The following is a 22,701-nucleotide window of genomic DNA, read 5'->3' as shown; positions in this document are numbered from 1 at the left end:
CATAGCATTACTGCGTATTGAACCACTTTTTCTGTCAAAATTGTTGTCTAACATGATGTTTTGGTGCTTAATTTGTAAAATCATAACCTAATTTGATGTTTAATAGGCTTTTCCTTAATCCCTCTTTATGATCCAATATATTCGCTTATCTGTCGGCCCGTTTAGTTTGGATAAGTGAGACTCTACTGTAGTAACGAAAATAATTTTATGGTTGGGGGGGGGGGGGCTCATCACAACGTGAGGAACTGTATTAAGGGGTCTGGAAATTAGGAAGGCTGAGAACCACTGGATGATAGTCACCTCTGCCTGCCTTCTATCCATTCACCCATCTCTCCTTCTTTTCTTTCTTCTTTCCTTTTTTCCCGCCCCGCCTCTTTCTTTCTTTCTGAGGCGGAGAAAGAGAGGGAGGGATCCAGGCCTGGAGCTGCGCCAGAGGGCAGGCGGGGCCCAGAAGCCGACGGGAGAGAAGCAGAAGAGGAAGAAAGGCCTCCTCTCTCTGTTTCTCGCCTCAATCTCTCTCTCTCTCTCTCTCAGCGGGGCCGCGATCGATGGGGGCGGCCTCTCTGCGCTCGGCTTCTCGGCCCTGGATTAGCCGAACTGGCGACGTGGTGGGGCCCGCAGCCGGGCCCGGGCTGAAGAGGTCCTGAGGGAGAGGAGGAGTTGTGTGGAGCGAGAGGGAAGGAGAAGGAAGGAAGCAAGGAAGGCGCCGTTTGTGAGGAGAATAAAGAACTCCTGAGAGTGAGGGCAAGGCCGGTTTCCCGCCTCCCTTCTCCGGGGCGATGGCGCTGCTCCGGGCCCGCGCCTTGTACGACTTCAAGTCGGAGAACCCGGGCGAGATCTCTCTGAGGGAGCACGAGGTGCTGAGCCTGTGCAGCGACCAGGAGATCGAGGGCTGGTTCGAGGGCGTCAACAGCCGCGGAGACCGAGGCCTCTTCCCGGCCTCCTATGTGCAGGTCCTGAGGGCGCCCGCGGGCCTGGAGCCGCCGCCCACCCGCTACGCCAATGTGCCCTCGGCGGGCCTCGAACCCGCGCCCCCTTCCACCACAGCGCCCCGCCAGCTCCAGCTCCCCCTACAGGCCGCGGAGCCCTTCCAGTTGCCGCCTCCTCCGGCGCTGTCCTCCTCATCCTCTTTCCAAACAGCGCCTCCTTATGGCGGGTCCGCATACCAGACCAGCCAAGGCAGCGATGACGACTGGGACGACGACTGGGATGACAGCTCCACCGTGGCGGACGAGCCGGGCGTCGTCGTCGACCCGCGGCACCTGTCCTACCGCCTCTCCGCCCACTCCGACTTGTCGCTGGGCTCACGAGGGTTGCCACTCCACCCGCACCCCTCGGCGGGGCCCAAGAGCTCAGCCACCGTGGGTCGCAACCTGAACCGCTTCTCCACCTTCGTGAAATCTGGAGGCGAGGCCTTTGTCCTAGGCGAGGCTGCGGGCTTCGTCAAGGATGGCGACAAGTTGTGCGTGGTGTCGGGCACCTACGGGCCCGAGTGGCAGGAGAACCCCTACCCTTTCCAATGCTCCATTGAGGACCCCACCAAGCAGACCAAGTTCAAGGGCATGAAGAGCTACATCGCCTACAAGCTGGTGCCCAGCCACACCGGGCAGCAGGTGCACCGGCGCTACAAGCACTTTGACTGGCTCTACGGGCGCCTGGTGGAGAAGTTTCCCGTCATCTCGGTGCCCCACCTGCCGGAGAAGCAGGCCACGGGGCGCTTTGAGGAGGACTTCATCTCCAAGCGGCGCAAAGGCCTGGCCTGGTGGATGGACCACATGTGCAGCCACCCGGTCCTGGCCCAGTGCGACGCCTTCCAGCATTTCCTCACCTGCCCCAGCACGGACGAGAAGGCCTGGAAGCAGGGCAAGAGGAAGGCTGAGAAGGATGAGATGGTGGGTGCCAACTTCTTCTTGACCATCAGCGTCCCCGCTTGCGGCCCTGCGGCCCTGGACCTGCAGGAGGTGGAGAGCAAGGTAGACGGCTTCAAGAGCTTCACCAAGAAGATGGACGAGAGCACCATTCAGCTGAACCAGACGGTCAACGAGTTTGCCCGCAAGCAGGTGACAGGCTTCAAGAAGGAGTACCAGAAAGTGGGGCACTCCTTCAGGGGCCTCAGCCAAGCCTTTGAGATGGACCAACAGGCTTTCTCAGTCGGGCTCAACCAGGCCATTGCCTTCACTGGGGAAGCTTATGATGCTATAGGGGAACTCTTCGCAGACCAACCCAGACAGGACCTGGACCCAGTGATGGATTTGTTAGCTCTGTATCAGGGACATCTCGCCAATTTCCCAGACATAATCCATGTCCAAAAAGGTAATGTAACTAACCATCTGAATGTGCCTTTTTCACCTGATGTAACTGTTGTGCATGCAAACTGGTCCTCCTGTAGATTTTTTTCTGAAGGCTGTTGATAAAACGTTCCAGAAAAGTTGCCATGTAATCTGTTACAGCAAAAGCAACACATTTGGTTTATTTGGTCTAAGATTTGTTTAGTCTAAGGGTCTTTCCACACAGTCATATAACCCAGAATATCAAGGCAGAAAACCTCACAATATCTTCTTTGAACTGCGTTATCTGAGCCCACATTGCCATGTATTCCAGTTCAAACCAAATAATGTGGAATTTTATTCAGCAGTGTGGAAGGGGCCTGAGACTGCAGGCTACTTCCATTGGATGCATTTTATAAAGTGTGCTGCAGTTCACAAAAGCTTATTCCACATTGAATTCATTAAGGTGCCACAAAACCAAATAATTATGCTCCTTAAAAGCCACTATATTTCTTGTTGCAAAATGAACAGTGATAGGCTTGGTCATATATGTGCTTGACTTTCATATATTAAACTTTGCCTTCAGGAGCATATTACTTTTAGGTCCATTGTATTTTCCATCTCTGTGTGTGAACATCTGTAAATCAATGAAGTGGCTGAAGATAGCTGTCAGAAGAAGTAGCCTATATACAACTACTTGGGTGTAAATTCCACTGAACATAGTGAGTGTTAATTTTGTGAATGCACTGTTTTCTAGTCAAGCATATGCTATTGTAAACCAATCTTTGTGATAGGCAACTGTGGAAAGCTGTGGGCTGCATTAGCTCCCCCCCCCCCAAGAGCCCTTGGAGGACTGCAACCCCCACAACACTAAAAATATTCCTCCAAAATGATTTCTAGGGAACATGCTCAACATATTTTTGGGCCTTCCTGGGTCTCTAAAACAAATAAAAGAGAATTTTAAACCAACAAAAATAGTTTAAAAAGTGGGTTCTTCTTACCCTTTGGAGAGGTTATAGGGGCATTTTGGAGGCCCTATTTTACCCCAGGAGGTAGCCATAGGCCATTCTTTAATCTGCTTTTGAGATGTGCCCAAAGTCTAAAATTCTGAAATTAAATTAAGAATGCATGTTTTGACAAGGATATCATACCCATTGCTCTCCCAGTCAAGAAACTATACCTGCATTTAATTGTGTGTGTGTGTGTCTGTATATACACACACGCGCGTGCACACACACACAAACTACATACATTTACTTCTTGTTTTCCAAGCAAGGATATAACAAGGTACTATATAAATATAGGGCAGGATTTTAGAAACTCTTTTCTCAGACTGAATGAGTGATTTGAGTCACAAAAATCTGTTGTTTCATATCTATCTATATATATGAAATGTAAAATAAGTGACAATATGTATTGCATACCACATATAAAGTAGTTGGTTGAGCAGCAAAATTAGCATTTTCTGATCCTACACAAGATGATAATTTTTAAGGAAACTATTTGTGCTATGTTGATATGAAGGCTAGCATAATTAACCTTTGCTCCTATAAAACCTATGTGATCGTTGGCCCGAAAGGTGCCACTGTGTGAATGCTGAGGTTATTATCTAAACTCATCTGGTCGTATTTCCAATCAAATCTATGGAATGAAGTCATGGCTTACTTACCGTAAGTCCCATTGATTTCATGGTGCTTTAATCTAGATCCAATACCTGTAGTTAATAGTTTTTGTTCTTTATCTTTAAATCTTTGCATCTTTGCCATTTTTTTTCTATTGATCTAAAGTTTCTCTGTAGCCTTTCAGCCAGTTTGTGTATATGTTAAAAACTACAGAACTGAAATATAATATGTTGTAATTAAGAACTGTGTGAAGAGAAGTTTGGTTTCATCTCTACAGGTGAACTTACAAAGTTGATGGCCATTTTTGCCAATGTTGATTTCTTGGTGTCTTGTTTCCCATTTGCTTTCTAATCAGTTAATGTATTTTGGTGAGATTGGAATTGTCACTAAAGTTGAAATAAGATTTTGAGGAGAGAAAGTGTGTATAATTATTGTTGAAAGATGTGAGTTGCTAGTAAATTCTCTCAGCTTTGGAGGATATAGCTACAGAAGGGCTCTTGTTGTGTTTTATAGATTAATATTAATGCTGGATATGTGGTAATGGATGCATCTGACCTTAATAAGGGCCAGCTTTTTATGCCTGTCACTGGGCCCGGGCTGTGGCGCAGGCGGGAGGACAAGCCAGTGCAATTAACTGCAATGAATCACTCTGACCAGGAAGTCATGAGTTCGAGCCCCGCTCGGAGCCTATGTTTGTTTGTCTTTGTTCTATGTTAAAAGGCATTGAATGTTTGCCTATATGTGTAATGTGATCCGCCCTGAGTGCCCTTCGGGGTGAGAAGGGCGGAATATAAATGCTGTAAATAAATAAATAAATATACCTTGCCTTAGGAACCTATAGAATTCATAGGGTTGCCATGAGTTGATAGGTCTACACAGCAAAAAATAGAACCACAGCTTACCATATGGGGGTTGACTTCTGAGAGGAAATGGCACAATACTACTGTCCTAAATTTTAAATATGGAGGCTAACATTTTTTCATCATTTGTCATGACTTTTACAAGAGAGAAACACAGAAATAACAACCTAGGTACATCCAAATTCTTTAATTGATTTTTATAGTTTATTTCTTCTTACAGAGTTGTGTCCAATAGTGACCTTACTTTAGTGCAGTGGTGCCAAACTTGTGGCCCTCCAGCTGTTTTGGACTTCCGCTCCCAGAATTCCATATTGGACAACCACATGGGGTTTCTGGGAATTGGAGGCCCACATATCTGGAGGGCCAGAAGGTTGTCACTTCTGCTTTAGTGGAAAGCTGCCTAAGTCAGAGTAACAATTTTTCCTGCCTTTCCCATGCATTTACGACTCATTCTTATAGACACACACCACTTTAGAGTATTGGAAACCTTCTGAGCAAAATGGGACAGGCCTGCAGTAGGTGTAGAACAGATGTGCCAGATTAGGTGAGAGAAAACATGTAAGTAAGGCAAAGCCATATTTTAATATAAAATATAGAAACATTTTTCAAAACTCCAGTATTTGGAGATAGTGATAGAAAAAGGGAGAATATGAATTAAACAAATAAGAAATAAATAAGGAAAACATTGACGTAGACTTTATTACATTGCAGTGTTATTCTTCAGACTCATTTCAAATGCTGCCTGACAGTGACTGACAGTGACAGTGTGATTACCACCTAAATGTGGATACAGTAGTCTAACATCAAAGGATTTATAAACTCTATGTGTTCTAGCCAAATATAATTTGTACAACTTTTAAAATATGAATTTATATGAACATTTTCTTGTTACCTAAATAAAACACTCTCTCGGGATAGTGCTTGCACCTAAATTATCGTCTAAAATCCTAATCAAAAATTCTCAGTTGTGGGCTGGGTATATATTGAAATAAAAGCAATTATGGATGTCTGCCAGCTCTTGAAAAGAGGTGCTTGTCAGTCCATTTTAGAAGAATTAATGTATGTTGCAGGTTCATGTTAGCAGACTATTAGAAGCAGGAAGTAGTTGTAGTTTGACATTGTCACATTGTTCTGTGACCTCATACATTTGTTACTTGTGTGCACAAATACTGTAAATCAAGCTGGATTTAAAATCACTGCAGTTTCCTTCTGATTATCACAAAGCACAGTAGCTTAGATTAGGCCTGTACAATTTGTGCATACACCAAACTAAACAAAATCTACCAGCCATATTCTGTGATTTCCCAGATGTATTATAAATCTCTCTTTACACAGGCCTGAATAAGCAGGAAAAATAAAGAGAGAAACCAAAACCCAAGAGGGTTATCGAATTTTTGTAGGTAGTGGCTTGTTGAGTCATAAAGTATGCAGACAGAGCCAAGTCCTCAAGAATTTGTCAGTGCTTTGTGATTTAATCAGGTCTTTACTTAATGCTTGATTGCTTAAGACTTTGTAGGTACTTTGATCCCTGAGATGAGATAAATACCGAACCTTGCAGAAATAGATATATTTGTAAGTATAGAATAAACCAAATGTGAGGCTCGAGAGCACTACAAATATTGGTGGAATTCTGATTTCCATCAGTACTGATTAGCTTAGCTGCTGATGAAGTATGACAAGCAACAGTTCCACAGGCCTGCCATATGCTTTCTTCTACTTGCTATGGTTCTGGAAATGGAAAGCCAGGATTTCAATCACTGCTCAGACTTCAATTTTTTCTGGGTTGCTTTGAATATGTATCTTAGCTACGTATAGATATTATCCTCAGATTCTCTTTGAGGAAGATTGAAATACAGATAATGAAGACATAACTAGAGCATTTTGGATTGTGGATGTATCTTAAAGGTAGGGCAATGTGTTGCTAGTAATCTTTCTTCTATGCAGTAATACTACTTCTAATGCAGTAGAGCTTAGTCAAATCATTGATATTTTAGGAAGCTAAGGACGATGAAAGTAAGATGTCTGCTGGAGTCCAAGCAGTGAAAAACTTGGCAATCAGTCTGACAAAGTACTGTACCAATTTATTTGTGTTGTGATGTCAACAACAAAAAAAACCATTCTTTTCTAGCATCACTGCATTTTCACAGGATCATTTAGAAGCACTTTTCTGGCTGATTTGGAGCTTTTTGTAGTCTGGCCCATCTGGCAATGTTAGCCAAGCTATTGAAACCAGCTGTGATATGTTTCTGAGGTACTTTGAGGGCAGGATTGTTCATATCCACTGTGACATGGACTGAAATAATTAAATCAGGGTAATCATCTCTCCAAGGAAATGGCATCCATACTTGATAGAGGGTTCTGCATTTGCTCTAAAAGAACAGATTCACAGATTGGAGGTGATCATTGATCCATCTTTCTCACTGGAACCACACATTGCTTCTTTGGCATGGTAAGATATTATCATTTGAGGCAGTATGCCAGATGCAGCCTTGGTAACGATTCAAAGATAGCATGATCTCAAGTATCCATGCTGTGGTAACCCATAGATTAGATTCCCAGCATTGTGTCCAAGATTGCTTTTGAAAACTTTTCAGAAGCTGTTCATTTAGTGCCAAATGCAGCAAGTACTGTGACTGGGGTGTAATTGTCATACTATACTTGTACTCTCAATCTGTCTCAGCTTCATTGAAATGTTGTTTTCAGACCCTTCATGGTTTAAGACCAGAGGAATTGAAGGATTCTGTGTCTCCATATAGATTTACAAAAACATTAAGCTGTTCAAAGGAAAGTCTGAAGTGAGATAATTGGCAATCAGGGCAATGGCCTTCTGATGGTGGTATTCCCATTGTGAAATACTTTCCCCAGAGAGAGGTTCACTTAGCTCCCATCTTATTTTCCTTTTTGCTTTTAAGTAGAGAGCATTTCAACACTATTTTTATTCTGCTATTATGATTTTATGCCCTTAGGTCATTATGGTTGTCATATTTGCATAATACTGTTTTGTGAGCTGCTCTGAAAATAGCTCTGGAAATGTGGTTGAAAGCATTGAATAAATAGGGGGGGGGGTTATTTAGCTATAATTTGATTTAATCTGTTAATAGCCACATTGGGTACTGTGCCAAGGGGCGGGGTGGGAACAAATAAGTAAATACTGTATAACCTGTTGTTTGAAGCACATGAATTTCAATAGCCCTCTTTCTTTCCACCTGCCAGTATCCCCAGAAAAGCTCAAGAGAAGACAGCAGCTGATCATTGGCCAATTTATGCCAGTATTGTCATTTCTTGTCCTTGATATTATTTGATGATCTGCCATTCAAATACTAAGAAACGTAGCTTCTGAAATCAGGCAGCTTTGGATGTATGGTGGGGATGCAACAATATAATTTCACTGTTGGGTTTTCCTGGAAGCACTAATAGTTGAGTATTTGTGCATTTGCAGTGGTAGTTATAGGTAGACATCTGGTCTTCCATAAAGAATTAATTTTGGTATGTTAAATGCCTAGTAATAGCATAATGCATTGTGCCAACTCATAGATGTTTTGACATCTTCCTTCCATAATGTAGTTCATAATTTTTTTTCTTCCTCTTTTAGCTCTGTTCTGCTGTTTACAGATAGGTATAGAAGATACTGGTAGCTTTTTCACATACTGAAAGAGCACAATAGGAAATGAGAACTCAATAAGCACTGCCAGGTATTAAAGAGTATCCAATTTTTCTGCTGCCTTAGGCAGCAGTTATCCATAAAGAGCATGGCAGTGTTAAAATGTACTGCCAGCCAAATATGGGCTACTAGACCCCAAAATGTTGGAAGTGTGCTTTCCTTGGTTAATATAGATTGCAATGGCCATATCCACAACTAAGAAAGATTTTCTTTTGTAAAGGAAATCTAATTTGTAGAATAATTTGGTTTTGGTGAAAGGATTATCAAGGTCACTTAATTTTAAGATTAACAGAGCGAGTGGCTTGGGTACAGCTGAATGTATGCCAGGACAAAAATTTGTGTGTTGTAAATTTAAGCGAGAGACATTTTGTTAGTGTTCTCACCGTGTTTGTGAAAGCCTAAACATTTGACACAGTTAATTTGGTACACTTTTCTTGTGATCTGGTTCACATATTCAACCTCACTGTGTATCAGTGTTCAGTTTACATCATGTTTTATGTAAATTCTCTCCAGGAATGGGGATAGGCAAAAATGAGGGCTGTGGTTTGTTTCTTCATCAGAAAAAAAATGTTTTTCCTGTTATAGTCGTCCATTCTTGTGAAATGATACTGTTGAATGTTTTGCTGTACTTTATTTCTGGTCACTGTATGTGTGTGCCCACAAATAATCATTAAGTTGATTTTGTCTTTTTCTTTTAAAACTTCATTTGCCAAATTACAGTGTTTGCAGTAATTTGGGCAAGTAAAATAATAGAAAACTCAAGAATATGTGAATACAAAGTACTGATATTTAAAAACAATAGTATGCCAGTAATTTACCCTGATATATTATGAATTTCTTTTATTTATCTGAGGTTTGTAATGACATGGCATTACAGTAACTCTAGTACAATCTTAACATGAATTCTACATCTGAAATATAATGGTAAGGATTAAATGAAATGGAAGTAAGGACCTAGGATAGAGTTTTCCAAATATTTCATGTTGGTGACATATGTTTGAGTCATGCATTATTTTGTGAAACAATAATTCAATTTTACTAGCAAACCAGAGTTAAACCAACCTCCTATAAGAGTTACAACACATACATAAATTGTAGCAACAAAATGTATGGAGACACAACATATCTCATGAAAACTTTTTATTTATATATTTTAAAATATATGATTTATTGCTTCTTTCACATAGGCCCAGAGGTTTCTTATTACATTTGTGTGACACACCTACGCACTGCAGCCAACACACTGACATGTCATGGCACACAGTTTGGGAAGCTCTGATCGAGGACCTTACTGTCATCATTTATATTTACATTAGATACATTTATTAACACATTATATGTGTATATCTTTTAAAACAAGTTGCAGGTTTTAAGTTAACCTTTTTAAATGTTAGTGAAGTGTGATCCAAACGTATTTATGTAAGCATCTGTTTTAGTCTACAATTCTTTTTTCCTTTTAAACTAGCAGCCCTAGACCCATTGGTACAGTAGGTGCATTTGCAAAGGCTAGTAGATACTGCCCCAGCTTTTCTTCCATTTATCTTGATAGCCTGTGCTTGTCATTACCAACTCCATTAAGGCCTAAAGCTGATTTAAGTCCATGCTTAGCACTGTAATATAGCTTAGACTAATTAAACCTTCTCCTTGTAGAATAGCTTGCCAAAAGTAAAACACACTACATGCGAAAATCTTTCTAACAGTTTCCATTGACACACTGTTTTTCCTTCAGTTCGGTACAACTAGGGAAGGAGCAACCCTCCACAAATTCACTGGCCATCAAAAAGCCATCTCCTCAAATAGTCATTTTAAATCCTCATATCCAGGTTTGAAGCATAAGGGAATTTTGTAGCTGGCAGAAGGAGCAGAAATATGTTTCCCATAAGTATGAGACCACATTTCCTGTCCTCTGAATTCTTTGAAATGTTTAAAGGTTTTAGTGGTCTTTTGAAACTATACAAGCAAACCAAAACTTAAGGATCTTCGGAAATGAAGTTTTGTGTTTCATTAAAGGAATCATTACATCAATCTTAATGGCAGACATGTAATTTGATTGATCCCAAACCCTTTCTGTTTACACAACTAATTCCCATGCAACATCATTTCTGCCTGCAAAGTAAAGTTCAATTAATTGCAAGAGTCAGGTACTGTTAGGATTCAACCCCACACTGCTCAAGTCCTCAATGAGGAACAGTTTAGTATAGACTGAAGGTTTCACATCCCACATGTCTCCTGTATGACAATTGGGAATGTATCTATTTCTTCTCTCTGTTTTTGTTCGCATTCTCATTAGTTGTGTAGAATGGATACTTTTCTACTGCAAGCCTTCACTTTGACTTCTGTTTTTTACACCTTAGTATGAAGAGTTTGTGCTGTTTGCTTTGAGATCTGTGTGTGTGTGTGTCAGAGAGATGTAGTGATGGATGATTTTTCCCTCTCTTGAAACCTTTGAAGAGATGGGTGTTAGAGTAGCTCAGACCCAGTTCTTGATTATTATTATTGTTATTGTTATTGTTTATTATAAATAAACCTTTTATGATGTTTAAGATTGGACTCTGCATCTTTGCGTGCCTAAACTCTAAATTCTTTACAGCCACAACAAATGGCACCTCACACTTGCAAATGAGCTGAATGCTCAACTTTTAGTATCCTATTTGATTGTTTGGATGCTCAGCTATATTTTAAGGTAGTTTTCCCTAACATGTACTGTATACTAAGGCAGATGAGCCAAACTTGTGGTGGTGGCCAGGGCCCCCCTCCCTGGAATGATTCTTAGCATATCCATGGGTCACATCAAACTCCATATTTTTGGCCTCATAATCCTACTTTTGACATGAGGTCAACTTATACATGAGTATATATTGTACCTTTGAATTACCTCTCATCACTGATTGGAGAGGAAGTTTGCAGGCTAAATGTGGAATCCCAGTCTGTGGACTGGAAATTGTCCATCCCTATCCAAACATCTCAACAATATCCAGTACTGTACTAGTTTTTGTATTCCAGGAATCTAATAAAAATTGTAATAAAGTTAACATGGTGTACTTCTACACTATAGAATTAATGAAGTTTTAACCATTTTAACAGCCATGGCTTAGTGTTATGTAATCCAGGTTACAGTTTGATGAGGCACCAGCGCTATTTGGTAGAGAAGTTTAAAAACCTTGTAAAACTACAACTCCCAAGATTTCATAGTAATCATCAGCCACGGCAGTTAAAGTGGTGTCAAGCTAGATTTATTAGTATAAATTCACCCATAAAGTTTTTTTTCCTTAAAATAATGTGTAAGCTTCCTAAAACAGTTAACCCTATACCCATTATTTTCATAGAACCCTATGTACTATAGCTAAAGCTGCACTTAGCAGGCAGAAAGAGGTTTCTAAATGCATGCTCATGTTTCATATACATCATAACAGAGTGCAATGCATGTTTAAGAGTGGGATGTTACCACAAGTAAGTGAAAAGATGTTACTGGCATCAGATAACTTCAGACTTAGAGAAACTCTTGTAGAATCCACTGAAGTAAATCAAATGAGATGATTGCTTCCATCTGCGGTATCAACAGAGGGGAAGGGCCAATGTTTTCTTACTGCTGCCTCCCGTGCAATCAAAACCCTGCTCCGAAAGGCCAGTTTTTAAGTTGCATGGAGGGCTCTGGAAGTAAGGGAGGCGGAAAGGGAGGTAGTTGTGCCCCAGTGTGCCACCGGATGCAAAGCATCACATATTTATAAACACTATTTGCAATGTTATTGGTAAATAGATTTGAAATTTCAAGTCTCATTATATACAATGATAAAATTAAACCTTATATAAAACGACAAAATCAAGCTTTACTTTTTCAATTTTTAAAAATATTTTCAAGCAATGAATGGTAGAATCTGTGGATACAGAAGTCTAGTTGTAATCTTAATAAAAACAGAAGATAGCATCAATATTAGTAACAGAGAGAAATTATTTTGGTTTTATTTATCCAGAGTGTCAGACAGATGTTTTAAGGTGCAAATTCTCTAATGCTTTGTCTTTGTATAAATTAGATATCATTGGATGCTGTTACTGCTTTTGAAACAAAACGAATATTAATTTCCATATTCTGTATAAGCATGTGGGTATTTTATTTATTTTCAGTTTTCTGTCTAGAACAGTAGTTCTCAACCTGGGGTCTCCAGATGTTTTTGGCCTTCAACTCCCAGAAATCCTAACAACTGGTAAACTGGCTGGGATTTCTGGGAGTTGTAGGCCACAAACATCTGGGGACCCCAGGTTGAGAACCACTGGTCTAAAATCTCAAAGTGTTCGGCATGTTGTTGCAGAATACAGTTGGGGGTGATTTTGCCCAACAGCGGTTTAAAAGGAGTCTCAATGCAGGGTTGAGAATGCTGTAAATACACAAAGATTGCCTTCTCTTTGAGAGTGTAGCCATTATAAAAACTTCAGTTTATATGCATAGTATTTTCCTCTTTGTTTTATTGGGCTGCTCTTGAATCTTATTACATTCCATTTTTAAACAAAAGCTCAATGTTGTTAACTTGCAGGAATTTCAGGGACTCAAATTGGGTTTCTGTGGCACCACTTCTGGCAGCCAGGAGAAACCTTCCACTTTCCGCAGATTCATATAAAATACGTAATTTTGGCCCCAAGACCTGCCCTTAACTTACACATGTTCTTGACATATAAATAAGTTTGTATGGTAATTCTGTTTTCCTTTATATGCATATGGCCTGCTCAAGCAACTCAAGATAGTAGTATTTGTATTGCCTTGTGGCAAGACTTTGTCCCCCCCCCCTTATTTGCCAAATTATGATGCCTTAAAGACTAAGACATTTTATTTGGCACAACTTATGTTGACTGGAGCCCATTTAATTGGATGCATAATGTTACAAAAATCGTTTTGCAAGTTTAGTTCCATTTCTGTTTCATGGTGCATTGAAACATGCTATCAATTTAGTCATCTATGGATAAATCAGTGGCTTGCATTCTTCAAAAAAAGAAATATAATGTAAATCTGAAATTGTAACATCATTACATTAAGTCTGTTTGCTTTGACTTACAGCAAGCATTTTTGCATTAAAATACATTGTGTTCTTTATTTAATGTTCTGTATTATAACTTGGCATGTATGGCTGAAGTAAGCTTAATAGGACTTTGGTTTTCTCATTTTCCTGCTCTGCTAGCTAATAAAACTCAAACACTGCAGATGGACAAAAGTCAACAAGCTGGTGCTTCGCCCGTTTTTTTCCTGAATATAAAGTATTGCTGATACTTCATCTATTATCACTTTTAGAAAAAGCATATTTGTATGTACCATCCTCTCACAATACAGTAGCTAACTAAATGATACTTTCTATCTTGTTTGGGATCTTGTGCCTTTTCAGAATGGGTAAATGAAGCATCAATGTTTTTCACTGTAGACTTTATATAAGAATGCTATCAAACAATACATTAGGCATAATCTAGAATGATAAATGTTATTCACTGAGATGTTTGAAATTCCTGAATGAGAGTGGCTGATTTTTCTGTCTTTTACCTATCATTCTCAATTTCATTTGCCTTATAAATTGTGAAACAGTCATAACCCATTAAAATGTGAGCATGTCATATCTAGTCTATTCACTGATTATAATATGCAGAATCTTACCATTGTGGTTCTTAGCAAATGGTCAAGGGTTTGCATCCTCCTCATATTAGCCATTCCCAAAATACACCAGTTGTAATCAAATGGTATTTGGTTAGGGCCATTGATTTTAGTTTGTCTTCTCTATGGAGAGCCAGCAGTAGTATAGTGGTTTGAATACTGGACCATGACTCTGGAGATCAGGGTTGAAATCCCCCCTCCTTCATAGAAACTTAGTGGATGGCCCTGGGCAAGCCACACATTCTCAGCCTCAGAGGAAGACAAAGGCAACCCCCCTCTCAACAAATCTTGCCAAGAAAACCCAGTGATAGGATTGCCATGTTGTGATAAAGTTGCCATAAGTCATGAATGACATTTAATAAGCAGAATTCTGATGTGTTGTGTCAGTATGCAAAGAGACCTTGTAGCACCTCTGAGACTAAATGTGAGAAAGAAATTGGTAGCATAAGTATTTGTGCACGTAAGTGTACTTCATTAGATGCTTCTGGTAAGTAAGCATTCTAACAAGAGTGATGGTGAATCTAGATGTTATTGCTTTGTATACATATATACTGCATATCGCTATCTAATAAATCACAATTATTTGAACTGACTTTCTTTCAAAGATTTTCAACATTCATCATCTTTTGGGATACAGCATAGACAACATGAATGGAGCCCATGTTCAGATGATTTCATGAGACAGCTGCTCCACTGAACAGTCCCTTAATGTTTACAGTTTGTGATTTGGCCCCAGTGATTTATTTCTGTTTCTGTTTCTGTGTGCTTATAAAAATTAATACTTTATAGAATTCAAAAGTTAATTTTACCATTCTGTTCCCTCATCCTATCAACCATCAAATATATAGTATGCTCTCATTCCAATATCTAGTTTTGTCCAGATCTGAAATCTATTAAAATATTCTTATAGCAGAGAAAAAGATAAACTAGAAAAATTTAATCCTTAGTTTATTTTTTTTTAAAAGGGAACTATCTGCTACTAAGATAATACATCTTGAAATACTCAAAAGAAAACAGCTTGAAACAAGTACAGGAAACTGGAATGTTACGTGGAAAGGATCGAGGAATGCATTTTTAGCCAATTGTGTCATATCTTCCTACCATGTAGTCTATACTGCTCTGTGATGATTGTGTAATGAAGGCTGGGCAATGTATATGTTGTATAGTCTTTTTCGTGCAAAATATTGTCTCTGGTTTAAGATGGAATGGCCTAAATTATTGAGATTTATTGGTGAAAGTTAGTGAGGCCCTTAATTTCAGATAGCAAATTCAATTTATATGCCCCTACTGTGTAGTATACTGTGTAGTATACACAGTGTAGTAGGGCTTCTCTAACCCAACCTTCTATTTCCAACAACAGCCAATAAAGACCAAAATCAAGGCATGAAGGAAATAGTTTTAAGAATGCTTGCATTGTTTGCTTGAAGAATTCTCACTCTCCCATTTGTAATACAGGAGGGGAGTGGGTAAAACAAATTAGACATCTGCAAAGTTTAAATGGAAATGAAGAGCTGACTACTTTAGTTCAGTCCCCATACTTTATGGCCACCCATTTTTGAAGTTTCAGTAAACAATGTGGGAAACTTTTGAAAACAGGATGAATCAAAAGGAAAACAAAATCCCACGTAATGTTTTTAGATATCCTATCATGATAAACTGTGAGTCTTGTAAGTTTACAGAAGTGATGATGGAGAACTGACATCTAACCATTGACTGACGTCTAACCATTCAGCATTTATTCTTTTGCATGTGTCTTTTAGTATAGTAAGTGAACTCCAAATTTAAGATTTTTTTGTCTTCCAGAACCAATTAGCTTATTCATTTATTTGTTACGCTTACATTACTGTTCCATCCTTCAACTCTATAGTGCTGGTTTTCAGACTGTTCTGGGGGCCAAAGAACCCTGTGGCTATTTGGAAGCTTATCTGGGCTTCACAGTGACTGAATTAGCAATGGCTGGCAAATTTCAGTGAAAGGCAACTTGGCAGCTCTGTGGTCCGTCCCCCCCCCCCCCCTTCTGTGCACAGCCTGTGGGAGTGTTGCCTGTGTGTCGACTGTGCTCTGAGGCTTGGCAGTCTTCCTGCAAGCTGACTATGCATCTGAAAACATATCCCAGAATCCCCTGCAATCTGCAAGAGTTGCTTTGGCAGATGAACTGATCTGGGAAGGTTAAAAAAGTTTTTAAAAAACTGCTTTAAGGGAGATCATTACAACATACATATAGTTTCCACATGGTCTTCCAGAATTGTTCAGGAAGTGGTTTTGGCCAATCTGGTAGCAGTTGCATCCTATTTGAATCAAGTAATCAAGTTTCCCCTGTAATTAAAATCTTGCTATAGCTATTTATTTTTGAAAATAAAGATGTGATTGGTTATACCACAGAAGCAGATTATCTTATTCAGATGGTATAAGCTACACTAGTTTTTCTCCCAGTCTCAACATGCTGAACTATTAACTGCATGATCTAGAATACGCTTTAATAGCATATATGCTTTTGGCACACTCTTTTTTGGTGAAGAAGTGCCTGTACATTGACTCACTCAAGAGTGTTCCCTCTCTACCCAAAACAGGCGTATCATTCTGTCTGTGAGCTGTTCAGAATTTCAAAATGTGCTAATTTAGCTGCACTCAGTGTCATATTAGGGGTGTCACAATGTTTTCAGGGCCGCATTTACCTAAAAAAAAAAATCAATGAAGAAAACTGAAAAGAGTATAGGGAAAATTCTGAAATATGTTTTAAATATCCTGAAGAATTGGATTCCAGTGAAAACACTTCTCTGGCTGAAGATCATTTGTAAAGTTTGATCTTAGTTACTTTACCAGAGGCTGTAAATTCAGGAGGTATTAGATTGAAAGTATTTTTAGAGGAGGAGAGAATTCCAGAAAGTTGTTGACTGTCCTGCTCAGCACCTCAGCCCACAGTGCTTCCACTGAATTAATCACTCCTTAGTAAACATTTTTACAATGCTACCTGTCCTAAAACAAATAAAACTGAATCAACAATCAGGACCTGTTCCTTGCATATAATTTCTCTTCCTGGTTTACCTTTCAGTGTGTAAGTACAGAAGACATAACAGCTAGCCAAAGTCTCAGCGACTGCTTAAATCGTGGGTTCCATGTTGAAGCATATCTTGCATTCTCTTTCAAAGTAATGCAGGTGCACTATGAAACGGTTGTAGTCTTAAAATCTTGCTTTGTATATTCCATTTTATTGGTTTTATTTATTTATCTAAATATTTATTTAAATATTTTACACCGATCTCTGAGCCTTAGCCTGCAAGTAAGCACTGTAAAATACATCAAGAATAGCCTGTCTATGTAATTGATTTAGTATGACACATCATTTGGTGTCAATTTTAGGACTAAACTTCAGCAAGCTTAATTCACACTATGTTTTTAATTTTTCAAGTCAGTGTTTAATTTCAGTATTTGTTGTTTGCTATGCAGGGGCCCTTACCAAAGTGAAGGAAAGTAAGCGGCATGTTGAAGAAGGGAAGATGGAAGTCCAGAAGGCTGATGGCATTCAAGATCGTTGTAACATTATTTCTTTTGCCACCCTGGCAGAAATTCACCATTTCCACAAAATTCGAGTGAGGGACTTCAAATCACAGATGCAGCATTTTTTACAACAGCAAATACTTTTTTTCCAAAAAGTCACACAAAAGTTAGAAGAAGCTCTTCACAAGTATGACAGTGTTTAATATTCCTTAATTTTTAGACTTTGACCGATGGATGTTTCTTGGCTTGCAAATGGAATAAGCAACAGAGGCAAACACCGCTCTCAAATACCTGTTGACACCTCTTGAGATACTTTACAAGAACTATTTTGTAATCTGTTCTGGATTCCAGTTGAACCTAATCATTGCATAAGGAGGAAATAATTATGCCTATTTAGTTGAGACTGTACTACAATTGTAACTAAGTTATACTCCAAATGCCTACACTACCATTGTAATGTTTTTGAAATAATGATTATCCTATTTGCCTTATTGCTTTTTTGAAATATGATATTTTAGTGCATATGCTGTAGACCTCAAAACCTTTTGGGTCTTTAAGGAAGTTGGCCAGATAAAAGCCTACTTCAGATGCCTTTTTAAAATTCTCTTCAGTTTGAATTTTCTAAATTCAAACAATTCTCTGTTTACAAATTCCTATTAGAGCAGCTAAGCTATTTTGTGCCTTTAGACTTACAACTTTTCATTATTATTATTTTTTCTAGTAAACCACATTTTTATGACTGATTGAATGAAGGATTGGCACCCCTAACAGGGCCTGATTTCAAACCTCATTAGTGACTGAAAAATAACTAGACCTGTAACTTGCACACTAGATGTTATGATAAATGTTGATTGAAAGAAAATCCTTAAAATCATTTTAGACTTTGTACTGATTAAAAATATTATTTATTATTTGTACCAGAACCTTAAACACACAGGTGAGAATTCAGCACTGCAGTAGTTCCATTCTTAACATGGCACCATAAAACCTTTCAGCGTAAGACATCTTTGGATAGGATCTTAGACCACTTAACTGATAAAAGAACATTGAAGTGTTTTTGTGGGATGAAAGCAGAGGATCAGTGGTTCATGCTTGTACATGTGTGTAATATTTGCAAGTCTTGTGAGACTGTTGCTTTATTTCATTTTAAATGTGGCCCTGTTTTGTTACTTGGCTTAAAACTGTTGCAGATTGCAAAGGTCAATGCTACTTAGTGAAATTACTGGTTGATTGGGAGAGAAATACTAAGAGCACAGAGCAGAGGTGCCAATTAGGATAATGCATTTTCCTTTTCTGTTTCTCCTCCCTGTATTTCAAATCATACATACTAACACACAGTTGATGGCTTTTTCCTCTAAGATTTCAAAATGTCCACACCTTAATTATTTGGGAACACCTCAAAATGTGCATTCCTATAACTGTGAGGTCATAATTTTAGTAGAGACTGTGAGGAATTTGTCTGTAGAATTCTGCAGATTTCAACTACTCCTATGCAACTTCGACATCTGTGAGTGTTTGGGTACACTTGCTAGGTTTCAGAAAATCCATCAGGCCTTTTACATCTTTACAATGCTCTCTGAGCATCTGATTGTACAAGAACTTCCACAAATGTTGATTTTGGCAATAAATTGCATACCATTAAAACCAATAATTTTGCTGTCAATTGATTACTCTCTTGTCTCTCTGCCCCCACATTTATTGTGTGATTATCTGGTAGCTATCTTATTTTATTGTGATATATTTTTCACCTTTACAGTAGTTCACTTGTGACTTTTATTAGCTTTATTTATTGACACTTCTCGATTCTGTATCCTCCAGAGAACATTTATATAGGGTCAGGCACAACTGAGATGACCATTTAGGGCCCAGGAGATTATGCCAGAATATCTCATTTGGCTCTGTGGAAGCCAGAACAGCCTATCCCTGATATTTATTTATTTTGGGAATTTCTATGCTTCCTTTCTCATGTGTTTTGGATTTCAAATGCATCTATTCTTTGCTACAAATGCAAAGTCCAGGTAGGACATTTGCCAAAGTTATAGCTCAGCCTTAGATTGTAATCCTAAACACTAGAGAATAAGTGACTTGGAACATGATAGCGAGCACAAGTGCTTTTGAATGTGTTCATAAATGATCTGGAGTTATATATTAGTAATCAGATGGCCAAAACTGATCCTGATAATGAATTTTTAGGGGTAGCCAAATAAAAAAGTGATATAAAGGATCTCTAGACTAGTGATAATCAAAAGGGCTTGTCCTCATAGAGCTTCCAAAAAAGAAACCATTGTAGCCAATCGGCACCAGCTCCTGGCACATTGAAAAGTCAAAACTGACATCGGATTAAGAAGGTTGAATAGGTATTTAAAAAGGAAATGCAATTTAGTGGAGGAGTAAAGTGAGGAACATAGAGAAAAATACACTGATGGGGTCTGAGTTGGCATTGGCCAATGATAAAAGAAATCTTACAGGATAATTCTAAGAACATGTTGACCAAGTAGATTACAGTTGTGAATAAGGTAAATTCTATGGACCACAAAATATGGTCCATGTCATACAGTGTGAGTACTTTTAATAATGTGTACAATTTTCATCACTACATTACAAATAGATTTTATAAAACAGGAAAATTCAGAACACGACAGACAAAATGCAGTTGGCCCTCTACATTTGCAGGTTCAACTTTTTAGATTTGATTAGTCATAGATTTGATTGCTATGTTTTCTCTGGAAATCTCTAGGTCCTCCACTGGTCAACATCTGCTGGAGATTCTTAGAAATAATACTTTCTTAGGCATTTGTAGGTCCTGGCAGAAGTTGACCATTGAGTTGCACTGCAGGACCTAGAGAATCCTAGAGGGTGCTCTCTCAGGTAAAAAAAAGTTTGGGTTTTTTTTACTTGCAGCTTTCTATTATCATGGTGAAGTGAGGAAGGAGGTGTTAGAGCCCTGAATCACCCACTTAAAGAGATTCAGACCAGATAAACAGAAGCAATTAGACAAGTTCATGGCAGAGAAAGGCAGGATCTACATTGCCATATTATCCAGTTTCTGATCCCAAATTATCTTCTTTGAACTGGATTATATGGCAGTATAGATCCAGCCAAAACTACCAGTGGTTACTAGTTATGATGACTATATCTTGCCTTTGAATAACAGACAGGGGACAAACAGTTTTGTGAATTAACGATAATTGAAGAACTGCAGTCATTGGTAGGAAAATTGTTCTTTGCACTTTGAAGAAAATTATAGGCAGTCCCCAAGTTACAAACATCCAACTTACTAACAACTCCTAGTTAAGAATGGGGGTGAGACAACAGGAGGTGAGAGAAATCTAACGGCCGGAAGGTAAATTCACTGCTGAAAGAGTTATCATGGGGAAAAGGTGCCTCCTCTGAAGCTTTCTCATCAATCTTTTTTTTCCATAACAAGTCAAAAATCTCAAAATCCAATTATCACAGGGACAGAAAGTGAAGTGAAATCTTCTAAATGGGCACAGAGCAAAACAAACACCACAGGGGTCTTAACTCCCCTTAGCTATCTAATGCTAAAACACGCATATTTTTCAAAATGTCCCTGTTCAGATTTACATAGAAATTCAACATAAGATCAAACCTACAGAACCTATCTTGTTTGTAACTTGGGAACTGCCTGTATTAATGTGGAACTTAGCAAGTTTGATAGCACAAATAAATGGACATTATTATTTGGCCAAAAAAGTAGTTATTTATCATATTCAATATATTTATTTATGTGCACACATTCCATATTGTGTGCTTTACATGTAGAAGAGATACTGTGTGTATGTGTTTTTGAGAGTAATGCTGGCAGTTCTATTCTTAACAAGATACCACAGTTACACCATAGTGCTGGGCTTTTTGGTTTAAGTATTGCTAAAATCCGAACAAGGAAGTAAACATTTGGTAAAAGACTAAAGGTTTGTTAACCTTTTGATAAAAGGAAGTGGGTAATAGAGCAACCCAAAGTTCCAGTGATCTAATTAAGAAGACACTTGAGTGAATAAAATAAATTACTAAAATAAATTGCCAAAGGGATAACCATGTTTGTCTGTTGCAATGATAAAACAAAGAGTTTTTTTCACACTTTAATGATGAACACCTTTAGTATACCATGAGTTTTCATAGGGAGAGAGATTCTTGAACTTTAGATTGCTCCATCTTTGGACTTTAACAAAATATTGGCCAATGTATTATCTCCATATGGGACTACAAGCCTTCTGACCTTTCAAATACGTGCTGTGGTAGAGTCAGCATTCTATAAAGCTTTCCAGTTGTGCTTTGAAGTGGAAAGATGACAAATCAGTCCCACGAACCACAGCATGCACAAAATGTCTGCATATGACGTTGCTAAGAACCAAAACTTGCATATACAGACTTTTGTCTTTTGTTATATTATCATAAACCTGTACAGTCAGCCCTCATTATTCACTGGGATTAGGGGTGCATGATTCCTGTGAAAGTAAAAAAATAAATTGATATTTTAATCAGTGAGAACACCGCTCCATAGATTTCTAAGTCTTCCAGCATGACTCTGTGGTTGAATTCACTCGGAAACTGACCAAAGAATCGCATCAGAGGGCCCGGAAATTCTTAGATAGATGTTACCTCTAGAAAATCTCATCAGTCCTCCAGAATGACTGGAGAAAGTTGACCATAGAATCTGACTTAGAGATCCCTAGAGAAAATATTTTTTTAATTAAAACCATAAATATTCAAAACTGCAAATGTGGAGGGACCACTGCATTTTCATTCTGTCGTATCTGCAGTAGAGATGCTGACATCATTCTTTAATGGGTCAAAGCATTGAAAAATTACTTTGGAGGCCTACGATTCACAGATGAGGCATTCCAAGAGTTGCAGTCATGTGTCAAAAACTAAATCCTAGGGGCACACTGTTTTCAACTAAAAAAGAAGCCTTATCTGAGTTTTGCAAATATAATGAAATAGCTGCGAAGAACAGGTTTTAAGAGTTTTAACAGCTCTGTGTAGATGTGGTATAAATCCACACACACACACACACCCCAGAACTTCTTTGTGATAAAAATAAACACTTTCTGGATGTTCCAAAAGCTTAGATTGCTCTACAAGTTCTATATGTATATGAAGCTTTGTGGATAGCAATCTGCTTACATTTTAGCGAGTTTCTTCA

General features: G+C 38.8%; 2 protein-coding genes across 4 annotated transcripts in view; one reads left to right on the top strand and one right to left on the bottom strand.

Annotated features, from left to right (window-relative positions):
• arl15 (ADP ribosylation factor like GTPase 15) overlaps nt 1-416 on the bottom strand; it is a 260,537-nt gene extending 260,121 nt beyond the window's left edge. For all 3 annotated transcript variants that reach the window (XM_062972409.1, XM_062972410.1, XM_062972411.1), the window contains exon 1: nt 301-416. In XM_062972409.1, the coding sequence (XP_062828479.1) occupies nt 301-329 (29 nt within the window). In that variant the 5' untranslated portion in view covers nt 330-416. The remainder of the gene's footprint in view (nt 1-300) is intronic.
• Nucleotides 417-779: 363 nt separating this feature from the next.
• snx18 (sorting nexin 18) lies at nt 780-19,200 on the top strand. The gene is made up of 2 exons (XM_003216216.4): nt 780-2,313; nt 17,487-19,200. The coding sequence occupies exons 1-2, from the start codon at nt 780-782 to the stop codon at nt 17,738-17,740; spliced, it is 1,788 nt and encodes a 595-aa protein (XP_003216264.1). The 3' UTR covers nt 17,741-19,200.
• Nucleotides 19,201-22,701: the final 3,501 nt, after the last annotated feature.

Source organism: Anolis carolinensis, chromosome 2 (genome assembly GCF_035594765.1).
Source record: "Anolis carolinensis isolate JA03-04 chromosome 2, rAnoCar3.1.pri, whole genome shotgun sequence".
NCBI classification, from domain to species: Eukaryota; Metazoa; Chordata; class Lepidosauria; order Squamata; family Dactyloidae; genus Anolis; species Anolis carolinensis.
Note: the sequence above shows the minus strand (reverse complement) of the source record. Positions and strands in the feature narration are given on the sequence as shown.